This window comes from Sinohyriopsis cumingii, chromosome 15 (assembly GCF_028554795.1).
Source record: "Sinohyriopsis cumingii isolate HCF-2022 chromosome 15, ASM2855479v2, whole genome shotgun sequence".
Classification (NCBI taxonomy): domain Eukaryota; kingdom Metazoa; phylum Mollusca; class Bivalvia; order Unionida; family Unionidae; genus Sinohyriopsis; species Sinohyriopsis cumingii.
The window spans coordinates 16,704,809-16,722,476 of record NC_142975.1 but is presented as its reverse complement, the minus strand read 5'-3'; the positions used below and the strand labels follow the sequence as shown (position 1 = coordinate 16,722,476).

Genomic DNA, 17,668 nt, shown 5'->3' with positions numbered 1-17,668 from the left:
CGAATCCGATTCTCAAACCCGCACAGACAGAGGTGAGATGGCAGTGATCCGTAACGAAGAGCCCTTTAGGCCACTCGGGGACCCTGAAATGTCCTAATAACCTGTGTATATAATATGGTCATGACTTGTAAAAAAGGTCTTGAGTTTGATGATTTCATGAATGATAAAACAGTTTTTATCTCGGCTGAATGAGAGACCATACTGTACTTTGTATATACACTGGTGTTATAAGAGATGAAATTACTGTCAGATTTATCCAATATGTCAATGAATCACCTCAACTTTAAATCCAGGATCATCTTTTTACCTATGCTTTTTCTTCTCTGTCAAGTTATCTATCTATCTGTCAGCAGCATGTGAAATTACTGCCAGCCCACCAATCTGATACCAGCTAATTTCACTGTGGACTGGTACAAAATAGAGTAGACATTGGCCATTTGGTGTTTTAGGTATATCGAGTAAATGTATTATGCAAATTATGTATTTTATCATATTAAAACAAATAATAAAAGATATATGAAAAGTAAAAAGCAGCAAGTTGTTTCTGATGACTTTTTATGAATCTTGAACATAGCAATCCAATCTCTAGAGTGAGATGTGAAACGTAATAACTCCCATGTAGTCTGCATGCAGTAGATGCTTGTAACTCCAGTTAAAAATGCTGATGCATCTGTGTGATACCTGATGACAGATGCTACTTAAAATTTCCAATGTTAACTTGGAGGGATTTGAACATTTCATATATAATTCTTTGATTTTCCAAGAGATGCCTTTTGGTAGCATTAATCCAATATCTGTCACTATTGCTTTGCATACCCCTTTAAGGACAAGACCTTGTGTCCAAGCTCATAATTCCAACATCCCAGTAGATGGAACATTGTAGACTCTAGAACAGAGAGAACTAAGAACCAGTCTGACTGCTATGTCAAAGGCACATGTGGAATACACTTCATTTTTTCTTTGAATGCTTGTTACACAAAGGCAATTTACTTTTGGACAAATTGTCTTCATTTATGTGTTTAAATGTTGTTTTTTTTGTAATTTATTAAAATTTCATTTTTGATTGCATAAGTATCTCCTCACTTTTAGTAGCATTGTATTCTTTCTTTACATTATAGTTCATATAAGAAGTTAGGAGATTTCATTGCACCATGTTCATTTATATATTTCCTTACCCAGTGTGAGGATTATTCATTCTGCATGGTATCATTTATTTTTATTTTTGTGTTTTCTTCAGCAGCACTTGTTTATATTTTTGCCTAGGGTAAGTATCACTGCCCACTTGTAGTTCCAGAATCTTAATTTCCTTTTATTCATCAATTAATAATGAATAATTAATAATAAGACTAGCTTTGGCAGTTCCCTGCTAGTTAGGCCATTCCTGCCACTCCCCTAAATGTGGGATGAGGATAATCATATACAAGGAACAAGAAGTGTTTCCCATCCTCCTGAGAAGCATGCTAGATGGGGCAGTTTTCACCATTCACAATGAATAACAGTATGAGGAAACTGACTATCAAACCTTACCTTCATCAGGGAGTCACAGGGTTGGAAGATTCTGTCTCTTCTCAGGAGCATTAGCAGGACAGTAATGTCCTTTCGGGTTTTAGTGGACACGAATGCATTTGCCAGGGAACCAACTGAGATGGTCTGTGCTCCTCACCCCTTTGGGACCCCTTTCGTCTCCCACCTGTTGGCTGAAGTGAGTCAGGAGCAATAGATCGGGTCTTTTGACAGAGTGGTAAATGAAGTTTACTGTCCACCATTTTTGTACAAAATCCTTTGGGAAGGACAAGAAAATCCTCCAGTTTGGAGAGACTCGTGGAGTCTGTATCACTGTTAGATCTCTGTGTACTCCCTCATTTGACCATGAAGTGTGGTCTTTTCCTCCCTTTATGCTGTGACTGCTGCTTTCAGCATCATACGGGGGTTAACTCTTCTGCTTGGCTTCTTATGCCCCCTTTGTCTTCCAAATGGATGCATGGGCAACAAAAGTCAGAATTTGTATAGGAATTTGGGCTCACCTTCCAGAGTGAAGATGATAGAGCATTGCATGCTGATCTTCTTTTAGTAGCTGCTCCTGGCCTGTCAAACCTGCCAGGAAGTGTCGTTATTCTAACCAACCCTTGGGTCCTTATTCAGAGTTTAAAAAGGAGCATTCTTCTGTTCAGGAAGTAACACCAGTTAAAGCGTCTCTTTTTGTGAGTTTAGTCTATCACAATCGAAGGTAAGTAGATAATTTCTGTTGTAAGGAAGGATACAAGCTTCATTTCTGGCAACATCCTCCTCATGCAAGGACCTATACACTTTATCACATGTCAAAACTGACTCAGTTTAGGAAAGATGTACACACCCTTCTGCAGAAAGCACAGTAGGGAGATTAGGGCTTGACTGTGATTGGGTAATGCCTTAAAACAATTTCGGTAAATTGGTTTCTTAGATGCATACAGCATTACCTAGGGTAGTTCATATGTTTTTTTTCTTCTTTTTTTGTGACCGGGCAATACATGCATCTCGCCATAGATCGCTTTTGGTGAGATACCCTTATAGCACATTGTGCACAGGTACTTTACCCACGGTTGTGTACATTTTTTTCTTCTCAGTATTTATAGGAAACATCTTCTCTTATGCGACACAGTGATTGCTTGGACCTTGTCAAGGAGTGTCAGTACACTTACATCTTTCTGCACCCATAGGGCTGGTTTGATGGATGGATCAGCTGGAAGAGCCAGAATTGGGAGGCCATGACCAGCAGTGCAACAGCGAACCCATTTCAACCAACAGTGTATCTGTTACATGACAGAAATTGTTGAATACCAGTTCCAGATTCTAGAGAAGGCCAAGGAATAGTGTTGTGAATTCCAAACACTGTATAAGGGCAGTGTACACTGGTGTGTTTACAAGGACACATGGTTGTGCACCGTACTTAATTTTCTTTGTATCATTTGGTTGTGTGAATCATACATATTTTTCTCTATCATTTGGTTGTGTGAACCATATGTATTTTTCTCTGTATCATTTGGTTGTGTGAACCATACATATTTTTCTCTATCATTTGGTTATGTGAACCATATGTATTTTTCTCTATCATTTGATTGTGTGAACCATACATATTTTTCTCTGTATCATTTGGTTGTGTGAACCATACATATTTTTCTCTGTATCATTTGGTTGTGCAAACCATACATATTTTTCTTTGTATCATTTGGTTGTGTGAACAATACGTATTTTTCTCTGTATCATTTGGTTGTGTGAACCATACGTATTTTTCTCTGTATCATTTGGTTGTGTGAACCTCTGTATCATTTGGTTGTGTGAACCATACGTATTTTTCTCTATCATTTGATTGTGTGAACCATACATATTTTTCTCTGTATCATATGGTTGTGTGAACCATATATAATTTTCTCTGTATCATTTGGTTGTGTGAACCATACTTTTCTTTTTGTGTGTCATATGACTCTGTGTATCATATTTGTTTTTTTTTCATTATATGAATGGTGGACATATGAACCATATTCCTATTAGTTTTATATCTGATTCTGTATTTTCATAACATGTTCAGTATGGGAGTCTTGTATCATATGTAGTGCATGGATTTGTGAGCCTACTTGCATGTGTATTGTCATAAACATTTTTTTTTTCATTTCATAAACTTCATTTACTCACATTGTATTGTGTTATCATTCAGTCCATTCGTTTTCAGTCCTGTTACATCTCAAAAATACGCAGAATGTTTCGACTTATCACTGCTCTTCCTGTCCTGCTATAGGCAGCAGTACCTGACCCAGAAATTCCATAAGGCCTGGCAACTGTGCAGTTTCTTTTGACCTTCATGATATGTACCATCATAGCCTAATCTTTTCTCCTCACAGGAAATACCTGTATTTTTGCCTGGACCAGGATGTTTTCCAGTTTCTGAACCTTGAGAAATCTGAGCTCATTCCTTTACAGGATATCATTTATGTATGAATAAATTTTCTCACCAACCATGGGCTAGTGTGTGTTTTGCTGGACAGGAGAGACAAAATGCTGGCTCTTTTTTGTGGTAGTTGAAGGTCAAAAGTTCACTGGCTCACCTATCTCTAACCCACATGGGAACCTTGAACTCTGTGGTGGATGTGGTTCTCCTAGGAAGACCATACTTGTGCCATCTCCAGTTTCTTATCTGGTGAACTAGAAATTGCCAAGTATCCCCAGTCAGCTAGTATTTCTCTGTGGTCAGAAGTTTATCACCACTTGAGTTAGTTGGCTAGTCAGGACTATTTTCTGACTGCATTATGACTTCACACCCCTGAACCACACTCTTATCTGACCAGGCATGACCTTGAGTCAGAAAGGATAGTTCTTAAGGGTTCGTTGTCCTGGGAAGAAGCTGCCTTGCACATAAACAATTTGGAAATGAATGCAGTCTTTTTAGCCATCCAAGTAAGGGGTAATTACATAATGGTCTCACATGCTCATTCTCGTTGTGTGAATGTTTGGAACCTTCTTTGCTTGGCAGCCTCAGTAAGGATTATTACCTGTGTTTGCCAATTTTCAGAGAAGAGAGATATTCTGGTGGACAGTCTGTCCAGGAGAGGCAAGGTAGTCCTCATGGGGTGGTCTCTTTACCAATCTCTGTTCATACCATGGCGGTGACCCTTGGTGGTCACAGATTATTCATACCATGTGGGTGACCCTTGGTGGTCACAGATTATTCATACCATGGGGGTGACCCTTGGTGGTCACAGATTATTCATACCATGGGGGTGACCCTTGGTGGTCACAGATTATTCATACCATGGGTTACATGGATCATCAATATTGGGAGTCAGTCTCTAATGGGTTATATGCTTGGGAGTCAGTCACTTATATGGATCATCATTCTTGGGAATCAGTTTTTGATATGGATTATGTAACATCCAGCATTATACTGTGACATTATAATAATAAGGGACCACTTTATATTGAATAGAAGGATTATGTAACATCCAGCATTATACTGTGACATTATAATAATAAGGGACCACTTTATATATAGAGTAGAAGGATTATGTAACATCCAGCATTATACTGTGACATTATAATAATAAGGGACCACTTTATATAGAGTAGAAGGATTATGTAACATCCAGTATTATACTGTGACATTATAATAATATGGGACCACTTTATATATAGAGTAGAAGGATTATGTAACATCCAGTATTATACTGTGACATTATAATAATATGGGACCACTTTATATATAGAGTAGAAGGATTATGTAACATCCAACATTATACTGTGACATTATAATAATAAGGGACCACTTTATATAGAGTAGAAGGATTATGTAACATCCAGTATTATACTGTGACATTATAATAATATGGGACCACTTTATATATAGAGTAGAAGGATTATGTAACATCCAGTATTATACTGTGACATTATAATAATATGGGACCACTTTATATATAGAGTAGAAGGATTATGTAACATCCAGCATTATACTGTGACATTATAATAATATGGGACCACTTTATATATAGAGTAGAAGGATTATGTAACATCCAACATTATACTGTGACATTATAATAATAAGGGACCACTTTATATAGAGTAGAAGGATTATGTAACATCCAGCATTATACTGTAACATTATAATAATAAGGGACCACTTTATATAAAGGAGAAGAATTATGTAACATCCAGCATTATACTGTGACATTATAATAATAAGGGACCACTTTATATAGAGTAGAAGGATTATGTAACATCCAGCATTATACTGTGACATTATAATAATAAGGGACCACTTTATATAGAGTAGAAGGATTATGTAACATCCAGCATTATACTGTGACATTATAATAATAAGGGACCACTTTATATAGAGTAGAAGGATTATGTAACATCCAGCATTATACTGTGACATTATAATAATAAGGGACCACTTTATATAAGGAGAAGGATTATGTAACATCTGGTATTATACTGTGAAATTCTGATAGTGAGGGACCACTGTATATATAGTGGAAGAACTATGTAACATTTGGCAATATACTGTGATTTTATAATAGTGAGGGACCACTGTATTTATAGTGGAAGGATATCCTATCTTCAAAATTTTTGTAAAATGTTGACATTTCAATAGTACATTTTGTCCATGTGAGAAAGTTTTGTACACAAATTATGTTTCTTTTTGCAGGTGCTGTTATAATATTTACTGCCCTCCTGTCTGTGGCATTTCTTGGCAGAATGATCAAACCTGTGATGTGGGCTGGGATGGTGATGGTCACCATTGGACTTGCAGTGGTTGGTGTGGCAGACATTGTGTTTGGAGACAATACTTCCACAACTGATACAAATGGCATCATAGCAGGTGAGGATTGTTTACACAGATATACTTCTCAATGTTCCCACTAGTGTTATCCAAAATAGCCATCAGCTACTACATTCTTCCCCCATTTGATCGCTACTACATGTTATGAAATAATGACTTCTACTTTATCATTGCCCATTGTCAGAAAGGTCAAAGTGTTGTAATTACCAATAGAATTTTGATTATAGATGTAACTTTCTCAACTGGAGTGGGAATCAATTGATATTGCATTGTAAATATGTCAGTAAGTATATATTAACTTCAGATTGTGTTTTAAATGATTGTAGGTAGTGTGCATTGACATGCATATAAGAGAACAGAAGGGTCCCCCCACCCAGGGGCAGAATAAAGCTTTGGGGGGCCTGGGGTACATAAAATATAGATCTACAAATACACCCTGAAAACTGTGGTCGGACTGTCATTTATATTCGTATAATTATTACAGCTATGTTAGGCTAAGTTTTAGACGGTTTAAACCAATATCAGGTTTATTGAAAAACATGTAATGCTATCCATGGCTACCAGGGGGCCCCCATTACTGGGAACTGAGGATGCAGTATGTTATTGATTTCAGACTGTATTTTATAGAAGTACAGATTTTGCAGTTTCTTCTACCTTGTGTCTCTTTCTTTCATATTAAGACTATTGTGGACTCTGGTATGTGAAATATTAATTTGGTAAAACATCATTTGCATGCCACAGGTGATAGAGGTCAGCTCCTACTGCCTATCATGAGTAAGAAATATTCTTTCATCAGTTATGCAGTTTCTCAGGGAAGAATACTCCAGCTAATTTTCTTCAGTTGTCTAACTTTATCTTACAGTAAGCTTATTGGTGCCATGTTAATTGCCTGCCCTTTGGTATTTATTACTCATCATGCAAAAGACTTATAGGTATCATCATAATTGCCTGCCCTATGGTCTTTATTACCTGTCATGCAAAAGACTTACAGGTATCATCATAATTGCCTGCCCTATGGTCTTTATTACCTGTCATGCAAAAGACTTACAGGTATCATCATAATTGCCTGCCCTATGGTCTTTATTACCTGTCATGCAAAAGACTTACAGGTATCATCATAATTGCCTGCCCTATGGTCTTTATTACCTGTCATGCAAAAGACTTACAGGTATCATCATAATTGCCTGCCCTATGGTCTTTATTACCTGTCATGCAAAAGACTTACAGGTATCATCATAATTGCCTGCCCTATGGTCTTTATTACCTGTCATGCAAAATTTGTACTGGTGCCATGTTAATTTCCTTCCCTGTGGTTTACATTACTTTCAATGTACTCAGTACTCAACCCATTTTGTGAATTCTGTCAAGTAATTCATAATTTATTACATCTTTAAGACCATTCCTATTATTTCCTTTGGTATATTTATTTATTCATAGCATCATCTTTAGAGTAAGTTCAGTCCATTCCTTTACTGATGCATGCCATTGTTGTGATGTCTTTGTTGACAGGATTAAATGTCAGGGATGCAAGCTGAAACATACATACAGTTTCTACATTCATAAATTATTCAGGTGCTACTGGGACTGTATATGTGATGAGTACTCATGCCAGTTTCTCTATCTTTATAAATTGTATGGGGTTCAATTTAGACCATACATGTGAAGAGTACTCATGCTGGCTGAAAAGTACCAGTTTTTCTATCTTATAAATTGTATGGAGTTCATTTGGACCATAATGGTAATGATTACTCATGCTGGCTGAAAATTCCAGTGACTATATCATTATAAATTGTATTGGGTGCAATTTGGACCATACATCTGATGAGTATAACCAACTCTGGCAAATGAAAACGAGTCACATGATTAAGGGTGCAGATGCCTGCCTTGATGTGTGTATGGAGCTGTAAATGCCTGCCATGGTGTGTGTATGGAGCTGTAAATGCCTGCCTTGGTGTGTATATGGAGCTGTAAATGCCTGCCATGGTGTGTATATGGAGCTGTAAATGCCTGTCATGGTGTGTATATGGAGCTGTAAATGCCTGTCATGATGTGTGTATGGAGCTGTAAATGCCTGCCTTGGTGTGTATATGGAGCTGTAAATGCCTGCCATGGTGTGTGTATGGAGCTGTAAATGCCTGCCTTGGTGTGTATATGGAGCTGCAAATGCCTGCCATGGTGTGTATATGGAGCTGTAAATGCCTGCCATGGTGTGTGTATGGAGCTGTAAATGCCTGCCATGGTTTGTGTATGGAGCTGTAAATGCCTGCCATGGTTTATGTATGGAGCTGTAAATGTCTGCCACGGTATGTGTACGGAGCTGTAAATGCCTCTATTGATATGTGTATAAATCAGCAGGCAACAGCTGGTTTTTAACAATTGTAGCAATAAGATCTAACTTTGTTACATTAGTTCTGTGACAGCAGTCTTAGCCAAAACCATTCCATCGAAAAACCCACTGATCATTATGTGTGGGTGTCAGTCTTTGATATGGGCTATATAGATCATCATTCTTGGAGTCAGTCTTTGATTTGGGTTATATGTATGTGAGTCTCTTTTATGGATTGTATGCTTGGGAGTCAGTCACTTAATATGGGTTTTATAGATCATCATTCTTGGAGTCAGTCTTTGATATGGGTTATATGTATGTGAGTCTCTTTTATGGATTGTATGCTTGGGAGCCAGTCACTTAATATGGGTTTTATAGATCATCATTCTTGGAGTCAGTCTTTGATATGGGTTATATCCTTGTAAGTCAGTCTCTGATATGGGTTACATGGATCATCAATATTGGGAGTCAGTCTAATGGGTTATATGCTTGGGAGTCAGTCACTTATATGGATCATCATTCTTGGGAATCAGTTTTTGATATGGGTTATATGAATCATCATTCTTGGGAATCAGTCTTTGATATGGGTTATATGAATCATCATTCTTGGGAATCAGTCTTTGATACGGATTATATGAATCATCATTCTTGGGAATCAGTCTTTGATACAGGTTGTATATATGATCATTCTTGGGAATCAGTCCTTGATACAGGTTGTTTATATGATCATTCTTGGGAATCAGTCTTTGATATGGGTTATATGAATCATCATTCTTGGGAATCAGTCTTTGATATGGGTTATATGAATCATCATTCTTGGGAATCAGTTTTTGATATGGGTTATATGAATCATCATTCTTGGGAATCAGTCTTTGATACAGATTATATGAATCATCATTCTTGGGAATCAGTCTTTGATACGGGTTGCATAAATCATCATTCTTTTGAGTCAGTCTTTGATACGGGTTATGTGGACTATCAGTATTAATATATTTATTTTGAATAAGGTAAATTGTTTAATTCCTTCATTATTAATTATTGATTGTAATTTCTATTCTTTTATACAGTACAGCATAATACCAGGCGTTTTCTCGTGAAAAAAGTTTCCTTGGTGTGAATGGAGATGCTATTTTACTTGAAAAAAACTTTCTAATTGATCCTTATTGGGATTGAAACTAATTGTTGATGACTTTATTCTTTTGTTGATTTTGATTTTAGTATTGTAGGAGTAAAAATTGTAATTTTATAATATTGAAACTTTGCATTTCATTTGCTAAAAATATTTCATTTTTAGTGTAATATTATAATCGGCTAAGAATTCAGTCCTGATCATGATAATATATACTTTTTCATTTTTTTCTATCCTTTTGAAAGTGAGGGACTGAGCTTATGCCAAGGACTCTCAGACATTAGTTTGTGCCCTTCTAGACAGAATTCTGGTACTTTTAGATACTCAGCAAGTCATGATTTGCTTACATCGATCTCTAATGGGTATTTTGAACTCCATGGCAGACTTGATTCCTGTAGAAAAACTGCACATGTTCCCCTCTAGTTTCTCCTCCTGACAAACTAAAAACTACACAGGTATTCTCCAACAACTCAGATTTGTCTAGGAATGGAATTTATCTATCTCTTGTACAGAGGTTTGGAACCACCTCATTCAGAATTCTGTATGAACCCTGAGTGGGAAGATTATGACCAGTTCATGTCTTGGGTCCCTATGCACACTGCCAACCCCACTTCTGTATGCTCACAGACGCATCAGATACAAGATGATGTGTTCACTTGGAGTCATAAGGACTATTTTAAAAAATTTGGAAATGAGGGTGATAGTTTGTGCTTTACAGGATGTGTCAACCAAGTAAGGAGTTACTGTATTATTGTCTCCTCCAACCTCATATCATTGGTAGCATACCTCATGCTGCAAGGATTCATGCATGCTTATTTATGTATAGAGGTTTGGAACCACCTTCATTAGTTAACCTCAGAAGGCTTTACCTGCTGGGTTTGTTGCACTCCTAGCGAGAAGAAGTTTCTGGCAGTCAGTCAGTCAAGAGAGGCTAGGTAATAATCGTGTAATGATGTGTAAACAAGTCTGTAGTCTCTTTTTAGACTGTGCAGGAGACCCTTGGTGGACTGAACAACAAGCTCCCCTTTTATGTTTTCTCATTCAGATGGCATGGGTAATGGTTGCCCTCAGTCTGAGGTAGGATGATATCTTACCTTATGCCTTTCTACTGTTCACATGATAGTGCAAGTGCTTCACAAAGTCAGGATCTCCGCTGTTCAGCTTCTTTTGATAACCCAGCTGTGGCCTCCGTGTTCATTGTTTAACGGTATTCTTGACCTGTTGGTAGACCAGCCCAGAACATTGCCTTAGCGGAGGATCCTACAATCATAGCACTAGAGGTCTCTTCTGCATAACAGACCACAGATTCTCCAGCTTTACTCACAGCCCCTCTCAAGTAATCTGCCTGTTGGGAAGAGTTATCAAGCAAGGTTTCCAGTCACATCATTCATGTAAGGAAACAATCCACATCCAAGATGTATGATGCAAAATGGAGAATCTTTTGTGATTGGTGCAGTAGGAAACATGTTAGTCAAAGCTGTCCCTTTTTGATTACGGTGGCAGATTTTCTTCTTTTCATGCATGACAAGAGAGAATGCTCAGTTTTTATTGTTATTATTATTATTTGCCCACATTTTTTAAGAACCAGCCATTGGTTCAGTTGCTTTTATTTGAGCTGCAGAGACCAGATTCATGCACCCTAATTCCCAGATAGAATCTTGTGTGTTGTGGTCCTGTAACAACCGCCATGAACCATTGGATGAATCTTCATTCACGAATTTAACCTTGCGCTGTGGATGATCAAGATATACTTTTATGCCCACTTAGTGTTTTATGGTTCTATTTGGCCACTTCGAAAGGGAGAAGGAAGGTTAGGAAGCACATTTTCTGACCTCTTCAGGGCTGCGCTGACAATTTGGCATCCACCACTTCCAGGTGGATTGACCTCACTATCAAAAGAGCTCATCAATCCCTTGATGCCACAAATTCAGCGACAAAATATTAACAGGTTGTATTAATAATATTTAATGTGGTGGGGGGGGGGGGGTAAAAGTAAATTTAATGAAATAATACTTACTTGTTGCCATTGCCAGATTTGCCTCCTCCCACCCTTCTGATGTTCCGCAAGTAGTCTGGGTCATTCGGGGGGGGGGGGGCTATGGTGCATGAAACCATGATGTGTGATACAGACTGTATCTAGTTCTAGACACTTTGGAACTTTCCATCTAATGGAAGGATGGAATTTTGTAATGTGGTGGATGATGGTAATTTCTGTCTTGGAGAGGTAAGTAATGCAATAGTAACAGGTAAGTATTATATCACTAAAATTAGTTTTACTTCCTACAAACACTTCTCACCACAGCCACTAATCTTCCACTCTGAACAGTGCATTTTCTCACTATGACTGCAATTAAAGTTTAGGGTAAAAAATAGTTGAAACTGTCACTGTGATTACACTTTCAGAAACTTTATCATTAACTCACATCCTGGGACTGCAGACAAAGGAACCAAAATTATTACCACTTACCATACTGACATGTAAAATGTTAAGTTTGCTAAAATTCAGCACAGACAGAATGACTAACCAGACAGATGGTGGATAAGAATTATTTCAATATTCTGATACATTTTCAAAACATCTCAAGTAATCTTTCCATGCTTTTTATTTTCTAGGGGATCTATTAATTGTGATGGCCCAAGTTATCGTAGGAGTACAGATGGTGTATGAGGAGAAATTCATCACCAAACATAATGTTCCAGCTCTTCAAGCAGTTGGATGGGAAGGTTTGTTATAATTCTCAATTTAACATTAGAAAAAAATATATAAATGTCATTACTTATTGACATCTTGTTGAAGTAGTCAGATGGGAAGGTATGTTATGTTTCTCTATTTAACATTTAAAAAAATAGAAAGGCCATTATTCATTGATATAATGTTCCTGCTGTTGAAGCTATCTGATGGGAAGGTTTGTTATAGTTCTTGATTTAACATGAAAAACAACTAGAAAAGCCATTACTCATTGACAGTCATACCAAGGCATACTATTTAACTATTTAAGATGGACTATTTGGAAGTCCAGTTGTTCACCTCTGTAGAGTTTACTAGGTCTTCAGGACTTTTTCTACTTAGATTAAAAGACACATAAATGTATGTGTGAACTGACTCCATTTTAATCATTAGCATTTCTCAGTCATATGAGAAAAGGTCAGATATATGTGGGAGATGTCTACATAAAGGGAACCTGTTACTAGTTTAAAACGGTTACAGATACGAAACAAAAAATTAATTAATATTTTGAAGCATAGCTTTTTATTATATACCCATTTTAATCGTACATGGCATTTAATCCAAGATTTGTATTAACAAACCCACACTAGAACTGTTTAGATGTTCAGCACATTGATATTCTTTGATATATGGAGTCAAATGTTTATACATTCCAGTTGTTTTTGACTCAGATGAAGCTCTGTAAATAAAAAAAAAACTTTGGAAAGCATACAAAAATGGGGTTTTGAGTCAGGGGATATCATATGATTTGATATGATTGCCCTAAAACATCCCATGGTGTCGTTGATCTTCAATGAAATTGTGCCCAATGGACTTTTAAAACTACAAAGAGTAATTTACTTCAAACAAACTATGCCTTGTGTAGCAATAATATCTTATGGTTGGTTGGTGATTTAGCCATACCTATGGCTAACAAGCACTACTCTGTAAATATATCCATAATTAACTTTGATATGTTAAATAATATTTTACAATTATATTTTGGAGAAGAAAAAGAATGATAGTACCAAAAGTAAAATTGCATCCTTATTAATTTAATAATTCAACCTCAAAATCAGAAGTTAGAGTGGATGCTTTTAAAGAATGGCTACCAGTTATACTTACTAGTGCCGTTTTCACGATATTTGTGCTTGTTGCCTGTTTTCATCTACGTTATTGTGTTCATTATGTATTGGCTGTTAAATTATTATGTGTCTCTTCATCTCCTTGTTTTGGAAAGGGGAACAATTAGACTTTTTCTCAGCTGTCTTGCTCCACTGTTTTTGAACAAACCGCCATCACGTGATACTCGCCAGTCAACCCATTTATGCTATGATGGACCCTGATTAATTGCTTTAAATGACCACTCCTTGGCTCACCAAACTACATTGTGCTCTAGACTAAACGAACTAGGACTACAGTCATCATTACCTAAATGTGAACAGAAGTGGAACAAGAACGTTGTTTCAAAGCTGGCCGGCGTAGAACAGGAAGAATTCCAGTTATCTCCCTTATTTCGGCTCAACAATTTAAAAAAGATCGACAGTTAATTTAGATAACCTAATTGAAATCCCAGTCAATTCGTCAACCTTTGTGTCATCTATCCAAGAGATACCTCTGCATATTGCATTATTCAATGCCTATTCTGTAGGACCACTTGAAAAGCGCACAGAAATAGTTAATTTTATCAACGACCAGAAACATGGCTAAAAACATCAGGCGATGAGCCCAATTGTGTGGATCTAACACCCACTGGTTACTCCATCAAGTCGTTCCCCCGTAATTCTTGTGGAGGTGGAATTGCTGTCATCACAAAGAACTCCATGATAAAACGTCTTAACCACACCACAACATTCAATTTTGACCACACATCGTTTGAACTAGTACAAACCACACTGACGCTGGAGCAAAGGTCAGTCCATTTTTTCTGCCTATACTGCCCTCCTCCTAGTAGAAAAAACAAGCTGGCTGACTCTCTCTTTTTGGAGCAGTTTCCATATCTCCTGGACTATGGAAATTCGACAGATGCCAACCTGATTATTCTTGGAGATTTCAACTTTCACTTTGACTGTCCCGGAAACCCAAATACATCAAAACTCATAAATTCCATTAATGTTTTCAACCTCAAACAATCAGTTAACCAACCCACCCATAAACATGGTCACATTCTAGACTGGATTCTTCATAGACCTGATGAAAACATTCTGTGGTCCTCCCTGGTATCCCATGACCTTGCATCAGATCACCTCTGCATTATATGCCATCTTGACATATCAGTCCTTAACCCTCCACCTCCTTTATCTGCTACTAAGAGAAATCTCCGTATGATAAATAGAACCAAACTAATGCATGACGTCCAAGGTAACCTAACAACTTGCTTACCTCCTACCACATAGCAACTTGATAGCTGCCTGTGTTCATTGTTTGACAAACATACTCCAGCTACCAGGTCCAGAGTATCGATTCAAAAGTGTTCTCCATGGTATAGCAGTGTTAGAAACCAGCTTCGCACTGCTAAAAGAGACTGCCGTAAAGCTGAGAGGCTTTGGCTTTCCACCAGACTCGCTATTCATAAGCAAATCTATGAAGCCGCTAAGAAGAACGTCACAAATATAGTCCATGCAGTCCATACGATCATGGAAAGTTCCAGCTGCAAAGAGCACTTCAAGATTACTAACAAGCTAATGTCAAGGAACAAATCTACACCACTTCGAACTACCTTCTTTCCAGTCAACCTTCCAGACACGTTTGCAAATGTCTTCTGTGACAAAGTACAAAACCATTAGAGATAAGCTTGACACCACAATTTCAATCGACTCATCGTCACCATACAGTTGGGATACAGAATTTGAGCGGCAACCATTAGCAGCATTTGAACCTGTCTCTATGGATTTTGTACGTACAATCCTGAATAAGACTGCACCAAAGTCATGTGAACTTGATCCAATTCCAACATGCTGCTTGAATACTTAGATCCAGTATTGCCTTCACTAACTGATGTTATTAATACCTCTCTCTCATCCAGGGAATTCCCATCATTTTTTAAAACTGCCATTGTAAAGCCTCTGCTGAAGAAACCAACACTAGACCATAATGATTTAAAGAACTACCGCCCAGGTTCTAATCTCCCATTGATATCAGAAATCTTAGAAAAGGTTGTTCTATCCCAGCTCGTATCTCATCTGAATTCAAAGAGTATTTTTAGCAATGTACAATCTGCATATTGCCCTTGCCACAGTACTGAAACTAATCTTCTAAAAGTAGTTAATGACATTCTCTCTGCGTTGGGTAGCGGAAAGATTACAGTCCTCACCCTCCTTGATTTGTCTGCAGCATTTGACACAATAGACCATGATATATTACTTCACTGTCTCCAGCATGTATTTGGCATTCATGATACAGCCTTACTGTGGTTCAAGTCCTACCTGGTCAACAGGACACAAATTGTATCTGCAAATGGAATACACTCCAGCCCAGTTGATCTATGTTGTGGTGTTTCACATGGGTCTGGTCTTGGACCTGTTCTTTTCATTCTATACACTCAGTTGCTCTCAAGTGTCATAGATTATCATCCAGTGTCTCACCAATTGTACGCTGATGACACCCAAATATACAAATCTATACCATCCAAGGTGTAAAGAGGTGCATTTCTGATGTGAAGTCATGGATGACATGTAACAAGCTGCAGATGAATGATGATAAAACTGAGGCCATTCTGATTACAACAAAAAGACTTTCTCATTCACATCCTTTACCTCAAACAATAAATATCAGCATGACCAAGATTAAATTCACACAATCAGTACGAAACCTATGTGTTACTCTGGACAGTACTCTCACATTGCACCAACATGTCATGAACAAATGCAAGGCTGCATATCTTGAGCTGAGACGTATCAGCTCAATTCGCAAATATCTTTCAGTTGATGCCACTAAAACACTTGTGTGTTCATTAGTACTTTCAAGACTGGACTATTGTAATTCAATTCTGTCTGGTTCATCTCAATGTCTGCTCCAGAAACTTCAAAAAGTTCAAAACACAGCTGCTTGGATCATACTTAAGAGTACCACAATCAGAGCACACCTCCCCGCTGCTCTGTACCCTACACTGGCTATCCAATCGATCCAGAATCAAACACAAAATTTGTTCTCTGTGCTACGTTTCACTGTCGGACTCTAGTCCAACATACCTATCCGACCTCACACATGTGTACACACCAGCAAGATACTTATGCTTCTCTTCTGACAATCGTATACTCATTATTCCAAGTATGAAAACAAAGTCATATGGACAGCGTTTTTTTGCATACCAGGGCCCAGCAACGTTGGAATGAATTGCCCACTGGACTTAGACACAGTGATCACATTCAAGAGGGCTCTCAAAACTCACTTATTTCGACTGCAAGAACAAACTTAAAGACCTAATAATGTTTCCTACATTAAATATTCTCAGCAGTTTTTTTTAATGTTTTCTGATTTCATGGTGTTTGTTTTTGTAATCATATCATTATATGTTTTTTATCTTATAGGTGTTGTCTAATGTTGTAAAGCGCTTAGAGCTTTTAAAGATTAGGCGCTATACAAAGTCCTCATTATTATTATTATATCAAACCAACTTATACTTATTATTTGGAATGGCTCATATTAACCGATTCGGCCCCAATCCCATCTGTAGGCGTGATGAGGCTGTACCCTACTTCCGAGCTCTGCAGCATCAAGGATAGGTGAACCTTTTCAAAAACTAGGATAAAGTAGGTGTTTGGAATAAATTGCGGTCTCCATATGAAAATGATGGGTCCATTAAGCAACATAAAAAAGAAAAAAAAGAACTCCAACTTTTATCATTCTGCTCATGCGCAAGCAAAATAGCCAATGGAAAATGATGTTTCTAATACAACTAGGCATTAGTCTCCTGGAAAATCTGTTGAAAGCCGATGTATTACGATGTATTCAGAAATAGCCCCCCAGATGTCTTTCCTACGCACATTTCAGGCAAAAATGACAAAAACCTCTTGGGCTGAAGGAGTTAATGGGAGAATTTTGGTGACATCACCAAATCTGAATATTACTTATTTATTTCATCATTTATGCATCAATATTGCACATAAGTTACAAAAAGAGCCATTCTTTGACAATTTCTAAGAAATTTCCATAAACTTTATTAACTGATTCGGCCCTGATCCCATCTGTAGTCAT

General features: G+C 37.5%; 1 protein-coding gene across 1 annotated transcript in view; it reads left to right on the top strand.

Annotated features, from left to right (window-relative positions):
- The window catches only part of LOC149781324 (solute carrier family 35 member F6-like), a 44,879-nt gene that overhangs the window by 7,547 nt on the left and 19,664 nt on the right, over nt 1-17,668 (top strand). The window contains exons 4-5 of the mRNA XM_089935423.1: nt 6,176-6,349; nt 12,379-12,489. Of these exons, the coding sequence (XP_089791549.1) occupies nt 6,176-6,349; nt 12,379-12,489 (285 nt within the window). The remainder of the gene's footprint in view (nt 1-6,175; nt 6,350-12,378; nt 12,490-17,668) is intronic.